At 41.2% G+C, this 20,692-nt stretch overlaps 1 protein-coding gene and 1 non-coding gene across 2 annotated transcripts in view; both read left to right on the top strand.

Moving 5' to 3' along the window:
- Positions 1-19,047, top strand: part of NSD2 (nuclear receptor binding SET domain protein 2) — a 71,626-nt gene extending 52,579 nt beyond the window's left edge. The window contains exons 10-22 of the mRNA XM_065735883.1: positions 7,592-7,723; positions 8,742-8,865; positions 9,987-10,187; positions 10,874-11,053; positions 12,102-12,258; positions 13,008-13,213; positions 13,677-13,780; positions 14,037-14,306; positions 14,402-14,518; positions 15,541-15,682; positions 16,320-16,426; positions 17,469-17,673; positions 18,688-19,047. Coding sequence (XP_065591955.1) covers positions 7,592-7,723; positions 8,742-8,865; positions 9,987-10,187; positions 10,874-11,053; positions 12,102-12,258; positions 13,008-13,213; positions 13,677-13,780; positions 14,037-14,306; positions 14,402-14,518; positions 15,541-15,682; positions 16,320-16,426; positions 17,469-17,673; positions 18,688-18,956 — 2,214 coding nt within the window. The 3' untranslated portion in view covers positions 18,957-19,047. The remainder of the gene's footprint in view (positions 1-7,591; positions 7,724-8,741; positions 8,866-9,986; positions 10,188-10,873; positions 11,054-12,101; positions 12,259-13,007; positions 13,214-13,676; positions 13,781-14,036; positions 14,307-14,401; positions 14,519-15,540; positions 15,683-16,319; positions 16,427-17,468; positions 17,674-18,687) is intronic.
- On the top strand, positions 15,317-15,447 carry LOC136049095 (small Cajal body-specific RNA 23). The gene has a single exon (XR_010622263.1). It is a non-coding gene; the product is annotated as a small Cajal body-specific RNA 23 (non-coding RNA).
- Positions 19,048-20,692: the final 1,645 nt, after the last annotated feature.

The following is a 20,692-nucleotide window of genomic DNA, read 5'->3' as shown; positions in this document are numbered from 1 at the left end:
GTGCACAATAGATTGTCTTTTGAATACAGTCTGATCTATCTCCATGTTGTTTATTTATTTTTTATCTATCTTGTGCTTAGATTTAAAAAGAAACAACGATGACACAACTAGTCATTAAGACTTTTGTTAAAAAGAAAATCTAGTTGGTAATTCTCTGTGGAAAGACTAAAGGCTTTCCTTTTCGGAAGATCCATACTCCAGTCTTTCAATAGGGAGCTCTTAGCCAGACTGGTCCACTTCCTCCTGGCTGATTGTGGTATGGACATCACTGATGCTGAAGTCACTCCAGGAAGCCTGGGCTTGTGACAGTGTCCTTAGTTCTAAGCAGAGTGGAGCTTAATAGCCAACAGCATTCAGAAGTCATGGAAACATGCTTCTGAAATGCTTACGAGATGCTAGAGATAGTGGGTGACCTGAAAGTGCTAGGTTACTTTTTTGGGGGGTCTTGATGAACCTGCAGCAGAGGTGACTTGCTTCTGCTATGCTCTCTTTTCATTTTCTATACCCCTGCCTTTAAAGGAAGTCTACCTTGTGGATTTTGTTTCCATTTTATGTTCTACAGCCAGGATTATAGAGCAAAAGATGTTCGGGTCAAACAAAGGGCTGCAGGACGGTTAACTTCCCTGACTGAAAATATTTGCCCTTTAGTTGATTTTCTAACTGACTAAGCACAACGTGACAGAAGAGCAACCTTGTCTTAATGTGACTAAGACCACAGCTTGTGTTCTTGATGTATGCTGTTTTACAAGCACGTTTGAGTAGTAGAAGAACTGCTTTTGTAAGACTGAATGTGCTGATAAAGTAAGTGCTCAGAGGAAGAGTATGTGCATTTAAATGAGAACTGCACTTCCGTAGCTAGAAAAATCTGGAAGGTTTTGCAGCTGGTGAAGTGATGGCTATTGGAGCCCAGTCCTGTGAGTGCACCAGGGATGCATAAATGCTAGCAACTTTCTCACTTGGAATGTCCAATTCCATTTTCCAGGGAAAGCTTGTCTGATTTGGCTCTAGGAAAGGAGAATTCCTGGTGAAACCAATAAGCACTGAAGTGTACTTGAACCTTCTACACTTTCCAATTGCTAATGTACAGTGGATAGCATTTGAAAACCTTACATTTCACAGGAGATGTGCTTTTACCTCAGCAAATATTGATGTTCTCATCCTTTAGAGACAGGGAAGAAAAAAAGTCACCACCTAAACCCCCTTCCCAGCCCCTAAGACAACACGAGCCAGCAAAATGGTTTTTAGATATCAGCTTCCAAAAATGAAAACTTAATCCTAATGTTAAAACAAAAAGCACATTTAATGGCCAGGTCAACAGCTGGTTGAGTCAGCCTTGAAGAGCAGAAGAGTTGCATTTTATGTTCATCCTCCAGCAAAACTTTTTTTTCTTAAATTCTTAAGCTGCAGATTGGATGAGTACAGCCATTTGTTTTCAGATCTGGTATTTCTGAACATCTTTTTTCCTTGAAATTATGATGTAGCAGTTTAGCTGGGACTGGTATTTGCTGTTTGATATGGGAGCTGTCTGAAAGGAAGAGGAAAATTGTAAACGGGGTAGAAGTTTTTAAATAGAAAAAAAAAAGAATGGTTGGGTGGAGTAGATATCCACAAAGCATTTCACTTCATCCTCACTCACTTCTTTGAAGCGTGTCATCATTTGACTTCTTAAATTCCACATCCTTTCCTGTATTTTACTCTCAGTTGGCATCCGATCCCTCAGTGTATGTCAGTACCATATATATATGTTGTGAAGGCATGACATTTCAACCATCCAGATGTGGAATGTGTGGTGCCATTTGCAGAGTTCATCCACGTGAATCTAGAAGTTGGTAAGCTGAGCGTATGTGCCAACTTGCATGTAAATTTAAGTAAAGACAAGTCAGAGGGGATAAGGAATTGGTTCACATTTCTGCTGAAATTTGTGGCTGAAACGAATCAGGAATCTGGTTGCAGAATACTTGAAAAAACTGTGATGGAGTTGAGCATTTAGATGCACTGAATGATGTAAGAGTGAAAGATGTTTCCTTATGTTAGTGCTTTATCCTTTCACCTTCGAATGCCTTAGTTGAAGGTGCAGTGAGCTGAAACTCTCAGTGGTGTAGCTGAGGAAAGTATTACAAGAAAAACATTAATTTTAAAGTGATTTTTACGTAATGCCTCTGTTAAATCCTTTTCCTGTCCTCTCCCCACATATCTTTTTAGACAGCTTCAATGAAAAGACAAAATTGAGAATATAAACATGTCAAATCTCATGATATACATTGCTGACTCAACTTACTTCCTTTTAATACTGTTATTTTAAATGTAAACACACACACATTTCTCCCTCCGTACTTAGCCTGCCCCCAAACAGCCTCCATCAAAAGTGAATTCTTACTCAGCATAACCTTAAGAAGGAAAGTACATTATTCTGTGCACTGTCCTCACATCTCTGTGCACGTTGAATGCACAACCTTTTAGATGAGGTTGTTAGGCAGTAGAAAGTCTTGTATTTAGCAAATAAACAACTGCCTGCTGTATTGGTTGCTGGTGTAATCTGCCTTTGTACATCAGATATTGCAGTATGCAAAGCATCTTCATTCAGAGAAGAATTAATGCTGGAGATGGCTTTAATAACCATTCTTTCACAGTTATTCTAAAAGTAGGTCAATGTTTGAAAGAATCCAGTAAATGCTTCTTTTGATTATTGTGAATAGGGAATTTTAGCATATGCAAAAGGCTTGGTTCCAAGGAAAATTACCACAACGTTGCAGATGTGAAGCCTTGATGCCCTGATTGTTGTACCATCGTCGCTCTGAATGACTGTTACCCAAACACTGAAGTATATCAGATGTATGATCAGTGAACATTGAGATCAGCAGGCCCACTTCTTAATATTGTGATCTCTTGCCAGAATTCATATCTTTCAATTGCTAAAACATGATAAAAATACAATACTAACACTGAAGAATTTACAGAGATGTCATTACAGAGAATTCTATCCCAGTTTGACTCCGTAATGAATATTTTCCCAATAACAAAGCTACAGAGAGCATGTTTAAATTTATTTACTTTTTTAAAGTAGGCGTATGTCCTTCCATGTCCTCTTTGAGACTTACATGTGTGTGCAGTGAATGATGTACATGCAGAAGGAAAGGTAGCTGTGAGGATCTGATGGAAAAAGGAAGTACAGCTCCTGATGATTTCAATTAGTCCTGCTTTTCAGGTCAGATTTTTCCCTTTTCTGTGTGCTCACAGATGCACAGTTTTCAGTAAAAAGACCTGGATTTGAGTTCTCAGATATCAGCTGGTTGCTGTGTGTTCAGCCAGCACACTGTGCAGTAGCTGCTGACGGCAGCTACACAAAACGGAGTTGTTCTATAGTGGAAATGAGAGGAGAGCCTGTCTGCTGTGCAGAATATGATGTGTGCTGGTGCTTGTGACTGTGCTAGCTTCAGAAGAACAACAGTAGCTTCTGTGTTGCAACACTGTTAATTGCTAATGAGAAACGCAGGTGATTGGGATTGGAAGTGATCTCATTGATGCGACTTGTCAGTTGTACAGCTGAAGTGAACAGCTTTGCCTTTTTCCCTCTAAATTTACATTTTCTTAAGAGTTTTACTTTGCTTTTACAAGAAATAAGGTGTTAACGTGTGCAACAGAACAAAGCAGGAAACCAGCGACTGCTGTAAATTACTAATTAACAGGTTTTGCCACTAATCTAAGTGTGGCTTCCTTTGAACCTTTGCCTAAATATCAGAAGAGGTAATTACATGCAATTTACTTTTCTAAGGAGATTATGTTACAGAAATAAGGAAAGGACAAGCTCTGGCATGATCACCAGGAACATTTACATTGAAAAAAACAGAAGGCCTCAAAACCTTGTATTGTTTCTTGCGAATGCGTATCTGTCGCATCGGTCACGATGTGACGAACTAGCTGTGTTAACAAACCCCACGGGTGTTAATGTTTAATTCTAGAGGTGGCACTGTTTTACTGTGGAAAGCGATTGCCAGCAAGTCTTATAAATCCGCTTCAGTTAGCGCATTTAATCTGAAGGTATTTTTATTGTGAAACTGTTCCCTGGTGGCTGGGAGCCCTGGCTGTGCTGTCACGGCACGCTCAGGCTGCAGGCCGTCTCCTCGGCCTTTTCCTGTTCTTCATGCCGTTTTGTTGTAGGTTCTCCAAGAAACATTTTCAGCAGATTGTCCCAGCCTCTCCTTCGCTGGCTTTCAGGGGGCTGGCACGCGTTTGACTTCGTTACATCTCCATCAGATAGCCTTGGGAGCTGAGCTCCCTGATTCTGGCTGTCACAGAGGGAGCAGACCCAAACGATGACTGTACAGAACAGGGTTATTTCCTGAGGGAGGTGACCAGTAGGAAGTGAGATTAAGAACATGAGTTTGAACTCAGTATTCTCCTCCAGAAAGGCATCCCTCTTTTACAGATATAAGGACAAATCTCTCCACACTCATTTGCTCCCTAAGATAAGCTAGTATGAAAACTCAGGTGTTGATACTAGCTCTGAGTGTTGCATGGGATGAACCTTTGGGATTGTGGCACCCTGCACAAAACGATTTTAAGTGCAGTGCTACGCTTAGAGATGCAGTGACCCTTTGGTATCGCAGCGATGTGTCCCTGCTCGGCCGCACAGCACAGAGCTGGTGCTGAATGGAGATGGGTGATGTGCTGAGGGCTCCTGGTGATGCAAAGCACAGGTTGCATTGTTCCTCCAAGATACTCTCAGCCTGGTAGCCTGACTGACTACTGATACTTTGTTCGTGCTCTGTGTATTCATGCTTGAAATCCATCATGATCTATAGGCTGCTGTGAATTGCTGAGTTTTGTCTTAAAATTTGGCAAGAATTTGGGTTTTGTGGCTGTGACGGTAGCATTCAGTTCTTGCCAGCACTGCTTTGGCTCTGTAACCGTCGATTGTAAATGAAGGGCTATTGCATTAACTCTAAGTAGGGCAGTAAAATGCCAGGTGTGTAAGAAAAAGGTTCTCAACCTAGAGTTTGTGCATGGCTGTAATTTTGTAGCCCTTGTCTAGGGGGTTTCTGAAAGGCTGCCCTCTGTCTATAGGATTACCTTTCCACATAGAGATCTGCATCCTTCATTTGACTATTTACAGGTACATTAACCAAAGTCACGTCAGTAAACTGCTGCTTTAAAGCAAACCTTATTCTCCTGTGACTTGGCCTACGTGTCACTGGGTTTGTTCTGTTTCCACACCCTGCCTTCAGAGCAGGGAGCTGGGGCTCAGGGTGCTCTTCTCCAGGGGTGCACAGTGGGGAGACAATTCTTTTAACTCTTCAGATGTGTGAACAAAAGTTTTTACTTAGGATTTCAGAAAGTTTCTGGTGTGAGGGGAATACAGAGGACAGCAGTAGTGTTATATTAGTATATGCCTGTTGTTCTGTTTAGAACATGAAGCTTACCTTTTCATTCTTACAATAGAAGAGAAATACAGGTCTAATGCTTAGCTTGTTCTTTTGGTTTTTATTCTGTAAGTGACTAATTTTGGCTAGTTCTAACAAGGCCATAATGATGTACTAAAAAAAAAGTAAGAGCAGTGTGCTGCTTATACCAAATAGTGTTTCTGTGGGAAGAGTTTGAACACAAAAGTGTTGTGTAAGTTTACTTAAACCCTAAGGGAAAACACTTCTGGTTTTCTACAGAACCCCAGTACTGCCTTCCACTAATCCACCACTTCCCAGCAAAACCTGGCTTCTCCTGGCCATCCATTCATTGTGCATTTGTAGTTCGATGTTCTCCATCTCCTTCCAGAGGTCAGAGGTTTCCTGATCTGAACGAAGCAATGGCTTTACATTCAGTTTCTTTTAACCCACTGAAGAACACTGCTTATAAAACCATTGTGCAGAATCCCGAGATGAATCCGCTTGTAGAAGTGTATCCATAGATGACATGTAGGCAGGAATCACTTCAGTAGTTTGTATTTGCACAGGGAAAATGCATTTGTAATAGGAGTCCTGAAAGTAATCTGAAAAAGAGGTCAGATCCAATTTATGAAATATTTTTAGACACAGTCAAGGAGAGCAAATGTTAAATGGAGGAATGCAGATTAGCTGGCAGCAACGGTGAGAAGTAATCAGACAAAGCCAGCATTTCTCAAGGTATTTTATGAAGACTAATACTGGGCCTGGTGTCTTTATATTTTATATTTTTATCTCCGATTTCAAAATAAATCACTTGTAATAAATTTGCACATGATGTGTAGGTCTGCTGATAGGGAGCGTGCACTTAGCTGTCTAAATCACTTTAGCTGGACTGTTTTTAATGAAATGGATACATGTAAGATTGTGTGTATGAAAACAGAATGCAAATTCTTCGTATGGAGTGGGGTGTTTGTGTCCTGACAAGCAGCTCTTGGCAAAATGATCTCTTGAGCACTCTGGCAATTCACAGTGAGTTTCAGTGTTGTATTGATAAGGTTTGGGCAGATGCTCAGGCAGTGGAACAGAGGTAGTGCAGAGGAGAGGACAGATGCTCATGGGCTTTTAACATGGCAAATGTTGTCTCCAGCTAGAGAAAACTCACCAAAATTCTGCTGAGGCTGGAAGAAATCCATAGTGAGAAATTTAGACTGCATTCTGGCTTACCGAAAAAGATGGAAATGGGAGGGAAAATGTGGTTCCAAAGGGCTTTTGTTGTAGGTGAAATACCTCAAGAAAGCATCGTCAGCTGTGGGTAGCAGTTAGCTCAGAAGGGACACGAGTCATTATGTTTTATATGTGTGAGTAACCATTAGAAGAAGCATTGAGAGAAGTGACAGGTGGGGTTTGCAGTTGCAAATGGTGATGTTCTCCTAAGGAATGTCTGCAGCCAAAACAACTCTTTTGAGTTCGGTATGAAATTCTGCATTTTCTTCTGCAAGAAGACGTAGGATATGTGACTCATGTGCACCCCAGCCCTGAATTCTGTTCAGCTGAAAACTGCATGGTACTTTCTCTTAAATGTTAGGGTTTTTGTCCTTAAAGTAAATGGTGAACATATTTTTTAGAAATCTTCTAACTTTAACTCATTTGGTAAGACTTGTTATGTGAGATTTATGTGTGACAAGGTCATCTTTGAATTCATGGTTAGCTGTTACATTCCTTAAACATAGTTTTTCTCTCTTCTGTATAGCATTACCACTTCTTGAAGAATATTTGAGTCAGAGACTTCGGTACGCAGCTTGAAGTTTTACTGAGTTTCTTTCTAAAATCCATTGTTAATACCTTGTAAAGCATGTATTCAAGCTTTAATGGTGGGTTTTTACAGTGTCCCCAAGTTATTGGCTAGGCACTGGCTGACTGGGTTGTAGGACTGAGTACAAATAAAATGCCATATTACAAAGTCTTGGTGTTTTGTTTTGGCAACTGTTGAGTTTGTGAAAATAGTTGTTATATTGTCTTGTTGCTGAGACTTCCACAAGTGCTTACTCTGAATTTAATCAAACTTTTTTTTTTTTAAAGGGGGGAAATAAAACCAAAAGAACTAACCTCAATCTGTTAGCCTGAATTGCTGTCTGTTTGCTTCCTTCGGTTGACAGTCTGAACACGATTCCCATACGTGGCTGCTTTCTCTAACGTGTATGTTTAATCTTCAGATCTTCGATGGCCCAGGAGATGAGCGCTCAGAGTCTCCCTATGAAAGTGCTGATGAAACTCAGACTGAAGTGTCTATATCATCCAAAAAGTCTGAGCGAGGAACGGGAACAAAAAAAGAATATGTGTGTCAGGTGAGAGACTGTAGCTGGGCAGGGAGCTGTGTTTTCTGAGGTGTCCTGGAAAAGGTATTTTTAAGTTTGAAAATGACAGTATTAGGGCAAAACAGGTTTGTTGTGCCTGTTGCTGGAGGAGATGTCACTGAATGGGTCCACATATCAGTAAATGGAGAGAAAGGCAGAATTTGAGCTAAAATAAGTGACTTAGCCTTTCTATTTTAGATCACAGATCAGTAAAATAACCATGATTTGTACCTCAAGGACGGCGCATGAATGTTGCCAGGTCCCTGGGTTAAGTGATAGAGAACTGCTTGCTTGCCTGCTAACGAAGAGCAGGAAATCTGACACAATTGGCTGTGTGCCTCAGCGTGAGCACAGCAGAGGTGGCTGCACCGCACTTCAGCACGCTCACTGCAAGCAGAACACTTCCTGGAGCCATGCTCACCGAGCTCTTAGCTTATGGAAGGGTTACACGATAGCTCTGGGCAGATTAAAGCTGCTTCCAGCAGGCTGGGAAGCAGTTATGTTTCCATTTCTTCTTGTACATAATGGCAGCGAGGTTATATCTATCTTTAAATGTTTGCTAATGGCTTAAATTCTGCCAGCAATATTGCTGAGTTCATTTTTAGTTTTATGTCACTGCTAAGAGCCTGGATATAGAAGTATCACTGTATCTCCTAGATTGATTTCCTTTTGCCAAAGAAAAGGAGAAGAAGGATTCTTTTAACCCTGCTCAGATGCATCAGTTTGCTCAGGGAAAAATTCTTAATGCTGTTTTCTTTTGTATCTGGGTGTGTTCTCGTGTACCATGTTCCTATCAGTGCTTATTTCTCACAGTTTAATGACTAGTATTTGTTGCAACAGGAAGCAAGGGCATGTGATGATACTTGTACTGTTGTCCTTCACTTGTTAAGTTTGATTTCGACCGTGGGAAAAGAGATTTTGAGGAGCAATTTATGGAAAGGAATAGTGAATACTCTTTTTTCTGCATATGAACTTTTCTTTAACATTCAATGCCTTTGTGTTGTAAAAGCTATGTGAAAAAACAGGTGATCTCCTGCTGTGTGAAGGACTTTGCTATCGAGCTTTTCACGTGAGCTGCCTTGGGCTCTCTGGAAGACCAGCAGGAAAATTCGTTTGTAGTGAATGTACATCAGGCAAGTTTGTCCTTTCCTATTAAATTGTAAAAAGAAAAGGTGGTGTTTTCCCTTACATTGTTACAGGAAATCATCCCATACAGATGATGTATCTGTGAACAAACTATACTTACCCTTTGGTGCTTAACAGTGTGGGAATTCATGCATTATCATTAACTGTGCCATGGTTCAGGGTGCTCGCTCTCTTTTCAGTGAGAAATCTCTTGCAACGTGGCTGATTTACTCTGAATTCCACTGCCTTAATAATTGCAGATTGTATCTGTCTGTGTACAATTACAGGGCAGATTTAAGGTCTGCCACAAAGACCTAAGAAACACTGGGGGGGGGGGGGGGGAAAGCAGCAAGTGAAACATTTTAAGTCTTTTCTCAGTTCTTTTTGTGTCTGCATAAATCTTTTGCTTTTCCCATTAAAAGTCCCATCTTACTGCTATTAATTTTGTTTGCTTTTAATCCTGCAATAACTGCTTGGAATCTCAAACTGTTACGTAAAGATTTGTGTCCTTGCTCATAAGCTCAGTACAGTGGAGGTGGTGAATACTGCTGGGAAAAAAAAGTCTGCTTCCAAGTAAGGTTGTCCCAAGCAGTCCAGAGGGAGGATTAGAGGATAATTTTAGGGATTTGATTTAGTCGTTGGGTAGGGATAGTGATAGGAGGATGGTTGGACTAGATCATCTTGTAGGTCCTTTCCAACCTAATGAACCTATGAGCCTATGATACTTGTTCTTAGTCTGTGGACCTACAGTCCAAATTGTACAGAATTGCAGACAAACTAGCATCCAATTTTATTGCTTTAAAAACAGAATTTGGGGTTGTGCTGGCATGCTGACACACAAAAGCAGACCAGTGAGATGTTGGCTATGTACACAGTATTACTATGTACACAGTAACTGTTCTGGATTTGTTCTGTAACTTTATTTTTGTTGTGTTTTATTTTATCTGTGTCTAAACAGTGCTCAACACTGAAGAGTTAAAGCAGATAAATTGCTGCTTCAAATAATGGAATTTAAAAAAAAAGCAAACAAAACCCTCCTCCACACACAACAAAAACTCCCGGAAGTGTTTTAAATGCACAGGTCTGAATGAAAAATGAGTTATGTGATTTTTATTACTTCTGCTGCTAGGTGTGCATACCTGCTTTGTGTGTAAAGAGAGAAAGGCAGATCTGAAGCGCTGTGTCGTATCCCACTGTGGAAAATTCTACCATGAAGCCTGTGTGAAAAAATTCCACCTTACTGTGTTTGAGAACAGGGGTTTTCGATGTCCTCTGCACAGCTGCCTCAGTTGTCATGTTAGTAACCCCTCCCATCCACGAATTTCAAAAGGTAGTTTCATTTTTACATGTTTATGACTGATAAATTAAGTCTGTTTGTGGTATGTTAAGGTAAGGAGTCTCCTCATGTAGTCGTTCCTCAGTGCAGTTACAGCCATACGGGGACTACTGATTGATTGAGATACTGCAGCAAGGCTTGCTGAGAGTGAATGTACTGTTACGAGTGAGTTCTTTACTGAGAGAGTGGTGAGGCCCTGGCACAGGCTGCCCTGAGAGCTGGGGGTGCCCCGTCCCTGGGGGGGTGCTCCAGGCCGGGTTGGATGGGCCCTGGGCTGCCTGAGCTGGTGGGGAGCACCCAGCCCACGGCAGGGATTGGCGCTGGGTGGGCTTTAAGGTCTCTTCCAACCCCAACCATGCTGATTCTGTATGATTCTGTGCATGTTTTTAGCCTTGGGAAACGTTTGCAGACAACTGTGTGACTGAGAAAAGGTTATCTGCTCTGTTCATAGCTGAAGCCTTTGTATTTAAATGTTACAGTGCTTGAAGCTCGGTATAATGCTCTCTAAAAACCTTTGTTCATTCCCTGTTGTCACTGAAACTAAATACGTAAACCTTGAAAACGGAATTGAAACGCTTTTTGTGTTTATCAGCCATTCCCAGCAGTAATGCTCTTTTTGACGTTCGACTAATACGTGGGTTTTGTTCAGAAATAAATATGGCAGTGTTCTGCTTTGCTAGGAAAGATGATGCGCTGTGTCCGCTGTCCTGTGGCATACCATGCTGGAGACGTGTGCATTGCTGCGGGATGTGCAGTCATCGCTTCCAACAGCATTGTTTGTACCAATCATTTCACTGCCATGAAAGGGAAAAGTCATCACGCGCATGTCAATGTGAGCTGGTGCTTTGTGTGTTCCAAAGGTAAACCGATGCAAAGCTCTTACGTATGCGCAGCGGCGAGGTGTTTTGTTCTTCTGTTTCAATCTTATTTTACTAATCTTTCTCCAGAAAGCTATTAGAAATGTGGCGTGCTCAGTTCAGCTCCCTTAGGTATTGAAGTGCCCTCAAGTTGGCCTGTGCTGCTTTTAGTTTGCGAGCGTCCTTTCCTTTGCAGATATAATTTATTAAAGAATATTTTCACTCAGACCTTGTCCAGCAACCGGAAGCCTGATTTAATTCTTTACCAGACACACATCACAAAAAATCCTTTTCTCTTCTTTCCCCCATGTTCAATATCCTGAAGCTTTTTCTGTTTCCTTACTGCTAACACACAATATTAAAACATAAATATTTCCTGAGTTGCTTTTACTTTGGTAGCAGACAGCAAACTGAACCCACATTTGTGTCTGGTGTGCCACTAATGAAGGACATTTTGCTTCATGCTGAGTAATAAATTTATTTCGTATTGAGAAGCACAGAATACATCGTGCTGGTTAAACCGTGGCAATGAGGAGGCAACTCACCTGATTTGTTAACGAATTAACATGCAGCATGGCAGCTTACTAAGCAGCAGCTAACTTCCTAGTGGTAATTCATGGAACAAACAATCTCATCCCTACCACTTCTCCAGAGGGAAACAAAGAGAGAGAAATCTAATTAGGCTTAATTTTTGTTGTTAAAATGTTACATGTGGTGAATTACTAATATATATTAGGCTATGTTAAATGTATTGTAGTCATTAAAGTAAAACAAACTGATTTTCCTATGGTGCATTATTCTGGCTTTTATATCATTAGCTTGCTTCTTAATTTGTATGTATTTACTAACTGGAGTCTGCCAGGCATTCAAATCAGTGAAGATCATTTAGTTTCTGTGCACAGTTAGATGATGTGTGCTTGTTGCAAGCTGGCATGTTTTAACCATTTTTTCCTGGCCGACCCTACCACACACCCCACTGCTTTGAATCTGGTTGGAATGCAAATCTTTCTTTTTTGTCTTGATGTTTTTCCATCTTTTTTTCTCTTGGAAGGAGGAAGCTTGTTGTGCTGCGAGTCGTGTCCTGCAGCGTTTCACCCGGACTGTTTGAACATCGAAATGCCAGATGGGAGCTGGTACTGCAATGACTGCAGGGCGGGGAAGAAACTGCATTTCCAGGATATCATTTGGGTTAAACTGGGAAATTACAGGTCCGATGAACAGTTTGTTTTCTTTACAGTGATACTGGCGTGATACTGCTGGCTTTTCTGTGCCTTGCTGCACACAGATTCCCCGTGTCTCTAAGCTAGGAACCACATCTCCCTTATTGCTTTGCCTGTGCTTAGTTGTTCCCAGACTTGAAAGCTCTGCTGTTGCTCTCTGCCACAGCAGTGCCCGTACAAGACTCCTTGCAGACTTCTGCTGTGTGCTTGGCCTTCTGGCTCCTGTCTCAGAGTCCTCTTCGACTAATTGCGTGTGTATAACTTGTAATAGGCTGAGTTACTGGCTTCCTTGGCTGGGAGAGAAGTCGCTCAGGCTGCTACACTTACCTTGAGATTTAAGTGCCGTAGAGATGCGTGGTGTTTATCCTGGAAAGCATTAATAGCTGTTACACACTGCCTCTTGATCGCTGACAAATACAGAGATGGCAGACTTTGTTAAAGATGTTACTTTTGCTAACCAGATACAAGGAGATTTACGTGTATCTTGCAGGCAGACAAAAGTCCCACAGATCTGAGTGTCAAGCTTTCCTTTTTCTACCCACTCTTCTTCCTGTGCCAAATGAGCTGTATTGTAGGGAGGAACACATCTCCTTCAGGATGTTTTGTTTTGTATTTTATTTTGATGCACTTTGGCTTTTTTTCACCCCGTGTTTGGAAATAAAAATCAGTTCCTCTTCAGGGTGATTTTGTTAAGCTTACAGAAATGGTGTATTTTTCTGTTTGTATTTCTGTGCTAGGTGGTGGCCTGCAGAAGTTTGCCATCCGAAAAACGTGCCCCCAAATATCCAGAAAATGAAGCACGAAATTGGAGAGTTTCCTGTATTTTTCTTTGGTTCTAAGGATTACTTCTGGACACACCAAGCACGGGTGTTCCCCTATATGGAGGGAGACAGAGGGAGCAGATACCGGGGGATTAAAGGAATTGGAAAAGTCTTCAAAAATGGTACACAGTCAGAAGTAAAGCAAAAATGATCTTGTTATAGGCGTGCTTTACATTTTCACACATTGTCTTGGGACTGTTTCTGTGCATTTGTTCTACTGTAATGAATTACAAAACTCTGTTGTAGTGTCCTGTGCAGTAGTCAGTCATATTAACTTTGAATTAAAACATCGTTTTCATTACTCGTAGAGGACTAGCATCTAACTGAAATTCTTTCTGATGACTTTGGCTTTTTGGGGAGCAAAGCTTGAATGGAGCTGGGGGCAGAGTAGAACCAATACATTTGTTAAAAGTGTCAACACTTCAGAAGCATTGTTTGCAAGAAAATTAATGGTTTAGCTAGGAAGTAGAAGTGCTTCTTTAACACGCAGGGGACTAAGCAGGTCAACCTGAGGAGAGTCATTCTCTTTCTAGTGTTTTCTGTTGACACAACAGTCCTGGTTTTTTTTTGTTGTTTTTTTTTAAGCCTTGCAAGAAGCTGAAGCTCGGTTTCGGGAAATAAAGCTGCAGCGAGAAGCCAAAGAAACCCAAGAAAGTGAACGTAAACCTCCACCATACAAACACATTAAGGTAAAGTTTGAGGAAATGACACTGGGTACTCAGAGACCTAGGGTAGCACTGGAGAGGAGCTGAATGGTGAGATGGGGAGGAGAGCTTGTGACGTTGTATTGGTAACTGTGCTTCTTCAGGGTCATGTAATTAGGAGATTTCATTACTGTTGGAACATCTAGTGTTGCAAAACCGTCTTATTAGCAACTGTAATAACTCTCACCATAAATACAAATGTTTTAAAGTGATGTTTGAACTATTTTAATGTATTATTCAGGTGAATAAACCTTGTGGTAAAGTGCAGATATATACTGCTGACATTTCTGAGATTCCCAAGTGCAACTGCAAACCCACAGATGAAAACCCTTGTGGCTTTGATTCTGAGTGCCTCAATCGGATGCTGATGTATGAATGTCATCCACAAGTTTGTCCAGCAGGAGAACGATGCCAAAACCAGTGCTTTACAAAGCGTGAATACCCTGAGACAGAGATCATCAAAACAGATGGGAAAGGATGGGGTTTGGTTGCAAAGAGGGACATTAAGAAGGTATGAATCATTCTTGCCTAGCAAAGAATTGTTAACTTGTGATGTTGTTTGTGGGTTTGGTATATACTTTACTAGTGATACTCAATGTCTTTCAGGGAGAGTTTGTGAATGAGTACGTTGGTGAGCTCATTGATGAGGAGGAATGTATGGCAAGAATCAAATACGCACATGAAAATGACATTACTCACTTCTATATGCTTACTATTGATAAGGTAGAGTATTTAAAAAATCATTCCTTGTTTTTAGTTGTAACAATACTTTGATTTTTCCCCTTCTCTTCCTTCTTTTGATCATCCTATATTGGGCATTTGAACTTTCATTTTTAACCATCTACCCCTTTCTTTCCTTATAGCAAAAATAAGCTCATGGCTTTTGTAGCAACTCTCTCCTGAGTGTACCATCTTCATTAGGAGCCAGTTGGCACTGCACAAATCGATTCTGGCCAGCACAGCAAATTAATTCAGTAGCTGCAGTTTTCTGTGCAGCTCTCCCAGTGTTTTGTTCCTGAGAGGGAGAAAGTGGGAAACTACAGTAGACCTGGGCAGATTGATTATAAACACGTGCTTTTTTCATTGCTTTTGTCCCCAGACAGCTATTTAGGAGAAAAAAAGCATCCCCAAGGAAAGAAGAGTTGGATGTCAGTCTTGCTTATTTTTGCAGTCCTAATCACTTTTCTCCAAGAGTGTGCTGTTCTGTATTTCTACCATTACTGGGTTTTGTTAGCTCTGTAACCCAGGAGTTATTGCCTAAGAATGATGAAGCCGTATTTGTCTTAATGCTCAAGGTTCTCACTCCTTTGCTGAACTGGCATACAGCATCAGCTTGTTCAGTAGGCTGATTTGGGGGGACGAAGCTGGTAAGAAACTGATCATCTCTGCAAGTAATCATTCAGTCACTTCATCAGTAACATAAAGCACAGCACTTGTAAATGCATAAGAGCTTTTTGAATGCCAAGCAAAAGGTAAAGGGACTGAGCGTGCGTTTTGAGGCTTTTTGGAAGGACCACCAGAGTGCTCACAAGAACACTTATCCTGCCATGTGGCTGAGATGGGTTTGGGGACAATGTGAGCTACATAAAGAGTATTGCTTTGGGAGTGTCTCATTTCAGGCCCCATGAGACACTACAGTTTTCAATACAACACCTAACATCGATTTACTTTGGCTTCTCTGGGTAGCAAAAGCATGTCTGTTTTGAAAGTAAAACCATTCATTCTGTTGCTGATTTGGTCTCCAGGACCGTATTATTGATGCTGGCCCCAAAGGAAACTATTCTCGTTTTATGAATCACAGCTGCCAACCAAATTGTGAAACTCTAAAATGGACGGTAAACGGAGATACTCGTGTTGGCCTGTTTGCTGTGTGTGATATTCCTGCAGGTACTTTAGTTTATGTTGGTTTTTCACTGAACTAAACATCTTATGTGGTTATATTAAGTCATGGTTTAACTGGTTCACTCAAAGTATTCCTGTAGAGAACTCAGCACGGGGAAGAGATGCTTTTGGTCTTCCTTTTCCTGTATTGCTTCTTAACAGTGGATCCTATAGCTGTTTCTTATTGCTTACTTCTCAGGGTTGCACCAAAGAGCCCTTGCTATCTGCACTCATTTTGTGTTGCCTGACAAAAGAGTAGAGCAGTTTTTGTTTTAGAGATCTCAAACAGTATTTCTGCATCTTTTCTTCAACTGAAGATAAACCTGAGTGAATTTTAGTAGGCTGTTGGAAAATATGTATATTCTGGTTTGTGTTCACACACACACACCCACGTGTATATATAGCTACTGATGAAGCTGTATTGCACGTATCTACAGCTACATATACACACATAGGTATATGGCCTGTGTGGTCAGTGCTTGTGATCAGTAAAAAAGGAGGGGATAAAATACTTATGAGAATAGCTCAGCAAGCAAGTACAAAACCAGAAGACAGACAATAAAACCTTTATTTGTTGTAATAATTCTGATAGACTTCATTACCTTGTCCTTTGTAATGAAACAGTGTGTCTTATCTCACTCAGGGACGGAACTGACTTTCAATTACAACCTTGACTGTCTGGGCAATGAAAAAACAGTCTGCAAATGTGGTGCCCCAAACTGCAGTGGATTTCTTGGGGACAGACCAAAGGCAAGTAGTACGTCACAAGAGTCTGACAGTGTCTTGTCTAACTGTCAGCCTTTTGTTTTTCCTTTTGAGATACGTGTGGGTGGACCAGTTTTATGTTGTGGTAAGGGTTGATCACATCAGGTCCTGAGTGGGAAACATGGATAGGTACTGGCACTAACTGGAATAGCCTTCAATTGATCCCCATTCCCTTGAGCCAGGCACTGGTACAAACTGACCAAAGGTACTCAAATGCTGCACTAGAATGAATTCAGAGAGAGATGGTAGCACAAAATTGAACGTTACTGAGTAAATCCTATCCTGCAAAGCCTGGCTGTAGCCAGTGTTGTTATTCTGACTTAAAATCTAGAATGTGTGCTCAGTTCATCAAAGATCTTTCAATTGAAGTTAAACTAATGAATAAAAAATGTGAGTTTTGAGAAATAAACACAGTAGGGGGGAAAGGAGATGTAAAATTATGTCACGAAATGGCCTGAGTGATTCAGGTCACCTGAATTTAAAACCTGTCATCCAGACCTGGCGTGGGAGTGGAAGGGAAGGCACAAGTATGTTCCCAAGTGAAAATAAAATTCTCAGCTGTGAATATAAAAACCTTCTTGTGGTCCTTCACACTGCTCAGCATCAGATGCTTCAGAGAGTGGGCTTAAAATCTCCAGAATTTGCACTGCTGCTTTTCTTTAAGGGAGAGGCTTAAGCAGGGTTTCACAGAAGCTTGGGATGAGTTTATGCAGACAGCCATGAAGAAATGAAATGTTACAGTTTCATTCTGCAGGACTCTCTGCAGTGGTAGGTAGAACAGGATAAAACGTGAGGAGAAAATGTCAGATTGAAATAGGGATATGGTTTGGTCTGTTCTTCAGACACAGTTATAGTTCCTGAAATTCTTCTGTGTGTTCCTTAAAAAAGAGAAGTGGATGCTGGTCTGCACCAAATCACATTTCTACCTGCGTGCATTCTCTACCAGAAATGCAAAGGTTTTGCTCATTTGTGTTAAATTTTTCTTTTGTAAAACTGGCATTTACAGATTTGCCACTTGATCTTTTAGAATTCTTCCACCAATGCCTCAGAAGAAAAAGGCAAAAAGACCAAAAAGAGAACACGGAGGCGCAGAACGAAAAATGAAGGGAAGAAAGAATCTGAAGATGATTGTTTCCGTTGTGGTGATGGAGGCCAGCTGGTACTGTGCGACAGGAAATCTTGTACTAAAGCCTATCATCTCTCCTGTCTTGGTTTGGTGAAACGTCCCTTTGGTAAGTCACCTTGCCTGACTTGACTTAATAAATAACTCATGTATTGCACAGAAACCTCGCAAGAATCTCTTTGAAAACATTCTTTTTTGTATGGTGAGAACTTCACTTGTGCACAGTATGTAGAGTCATAGAATCACCAAGGTTGGAAAAGACCTCCAAGGTCATCCAGTCCAACCGTCCACCTAGCACCAGTATTTCCCACCGAACTATGCCCTCTCAGTACAACATCTGTTCCTTGAACACTTCTGGCTATGATGACTCCCCCACCTCCCTGTGCAGCCCGTTCCACCACGTGACCACTCTCTCGGGGAATCATTTCCTGACATCCAACCTGACATCCATCCCCTACACAGCTTGATGCCATTCCCTCTCATCCTGTCACCAGTAACATGGGAGAAGAGGCCGACTCCCACCTCACCGTAACCTCCCTTCAGGCAGTTATAGTGAGTGATAAGTTCACCCCTGAGCCTCCTCTTCTCCAGACTGAACAATTCCCTCAGCTGCTCCTCATAGGGCTCCAGACCTCTCACAGCTTTGTCGTCCTTCTCCAGACACACTCCAGGGCCTCAGTGTCTTTCTTGCAGTGAGAGGCCAAAACTGAACACAGTACTCAAGGTGCAGCCGCACCAGAGCTGAGTTCAGAGGGACGATCACCTCCTGCTCCTGCTGGCTACACTATTTCTGATATAAGGCAGGATGCCATTGGTCTTCTTGAGTATCCTGCCAGCCTGCAAGTTCTGTAAAATGCTGCTGAGTAAAACCTGAATGATTTCTTCCACTTGAACTCACAGCTGTATTTAAATGAAAGTTGTCAACTCTGCTACTTAGTGATGTCAGATGAGCTTCAGAAGTACGACGTAGCATTTTGATTTTAGAGATTGCCGTAGTAGTTGCTGTCTCATCTTGTTTTCTGAAGGAAGTTGTGTGTTGTTCAGATGCTAAAAGGCAACACTTTTTAAAAAGACCATGATGTTTTTTACTCCCTACTGATTTGTCCTTTGTTTTTGCTCACAGGGAAGTGGGAGTGTCCTTGGCACCACTGTGACGTTTGTGGCAAACCTTCTGTTTCATTCTGCCACTTCTGCCCAAACTCTTTTTGCAAGGAACACCAAGATGGGACAGTACTAAATTCCACGCTGAACGGACAGTTATGCTGCTCTGAACACGTTCTTGGGGTGGATTCTGTTGAAACTCAGAAGACTGAGAAACCCCGCAAAAAACTGAACAAGTTGAAGCCCAAGAGAAAGGAGAGGAACAGATGGACGAGAGCCGAATGCAAATAGTCATGGACTGCAGTTGCTGCCAACACTATCTTGTAGATAAGTTGTGAATATTACCAGGGAAGGACACAATTTTACATATATTCTGTAAAGGTTACGGGGGGTGGGGGGGAAGGGAGGAGGGGGAGATCTTTTGTTTTGTTTTGTTGTGTTTTTATTTTGTTTTGTTTTATAAATCCACTGAGCCAACCACAGCAGTCTTCTGCTGCTTCTGCACTGATAACGAACTGCATAGTTCAGAAAATTTCAGGACAAACCAAACTTAATACTCAGCATTACAGTTACACTTGAATTGTTACGAATGTATGAGGTTCCCTCCGATATTCTTTCAGGTTGGAGGTAGGTTGATATCAAACCAGGTAGGAGTAAACATAGATTTTGAGGTAGTATTTGTCAATCAACAGATGTTTAAAATAGTATATCCTTGAAAGAAGTTACTAGCTCTTGAGTCCTTTTAAGTGAGAAATGGCTTGGTCTGTGGTCCCAATGAGATTTGCTTGCCTTGTGTGTTTTTGAGCAAGTGCTTGAACGCCGTTCATGATCCACACACATAACCGTTTGTTTGTGCTCTTATTGTACAAGTCTCCAGTGATTCTTAAACCACTTTTTTTTAGTATCTTCCCACTAAGAAATATGGTACGTGGTGGGAAAGGCAGACCTTGTACCAGAGATGGGAAATCTTACACTGTAAGAGACTTTTTTCTATACTGTTTTTTCCTGTTTTTCATTCCAGCAAAGTAGAAATGATTTGATCTTGCAGAGCTGTACAGGTCTGGATTTAAAGGGATATCGCCTTGCAATCTAGGCCCAGTGCCCTAGGATTTTTCTTGTTTTAATAAGAATAAATAATACCGAGCCTATTATTTGAAGAAAAAGAAGTTTCTTTTCTCAGTGCCATGTACAATGCAGAGGCAAACATTTCTTTGGAATGCTTGGATTCCAGGCACTGCAACTTTATGGCAATGCAAAGACTGCCCGACAAGGAAGAAAAAAGAAAACCTTGGATGAAACAATGGAACAGAAGGTGAAGCTTGACTGCCCAAGCGCTAAAACTAGTTTATCCAAACAACTAATTATGAGTGAAGGCAGTTTTTGAACAAAAAGCATACGAGGAACAATTTTCACATGAAATTTAGCCCGACTCCATTTCTTTTTCTACAATTTATGTAGAACTGGCTACTTGACTTGGCAGGCTGCTCAAAATCATTCTAGAGTTTTTTTTAGGACCGCTGCGTTTGTCAGCAAAGCTGTTTTGAGTTCTTTGCTCCCATGGGGTTCCTACTCCTGCAGTGAGATAAATACACAAGGTTTAGTTTTAATGGGATTGATATTAGAACTAGGAAAAAATGGTAGAGAAAAATGTCTTTACCTGTTGCTTCCCAGTGTGTGTCATTGGTGTGTGACTGATTAGGCAGTGCTCTGAGTTTTGACTTGTGCCATGGTATCCAGCCTATGTGAACAGAATGTGTGCCTTCACGTCCATGGAAGAATTTGTGCATGTTCTAGCTTAGTTTGCCTTTGATAGTGCAGAAACTCTGTGTAGCCATTTTGAAATGGAAGCCTTGCTATATCATAAAATGTATGTTACTTTCCAAACGTGTTTTCTTCAGAATTTGATTGCAGATTTAGTTTTTGGAATTATTGAGATCCCCGTTTGTTCCCAACACTTAAAACTTCCATGTTATTAGGAGTTATTAACTGAATCAGATTTTAAATGTAGCCTTACCCTTGTCCTGAAC

This window comes from Cyrtonyx montezumae, unplaced genomic scaffold (genome assembly GCF_038088225.1).
Source record: "Cyrtonyx montezumae isolate F1298 unplaced genomic scaffold, pur_monq_1.0 scaffold_2, whole genome shotgun sequence".
NCBI classification, from domain to species: domain Eukaryota; kingdom Metazoa; phylum Chordata; class Aves; order Galliformes; family Odontophoridae; genus Cyrtonyx; species Cyrtonyx montezumae.
Note: the sequence above shows the minus strand (reverse complement) of the source record. Positions and strands in the feature narration are given on the sequence as shown.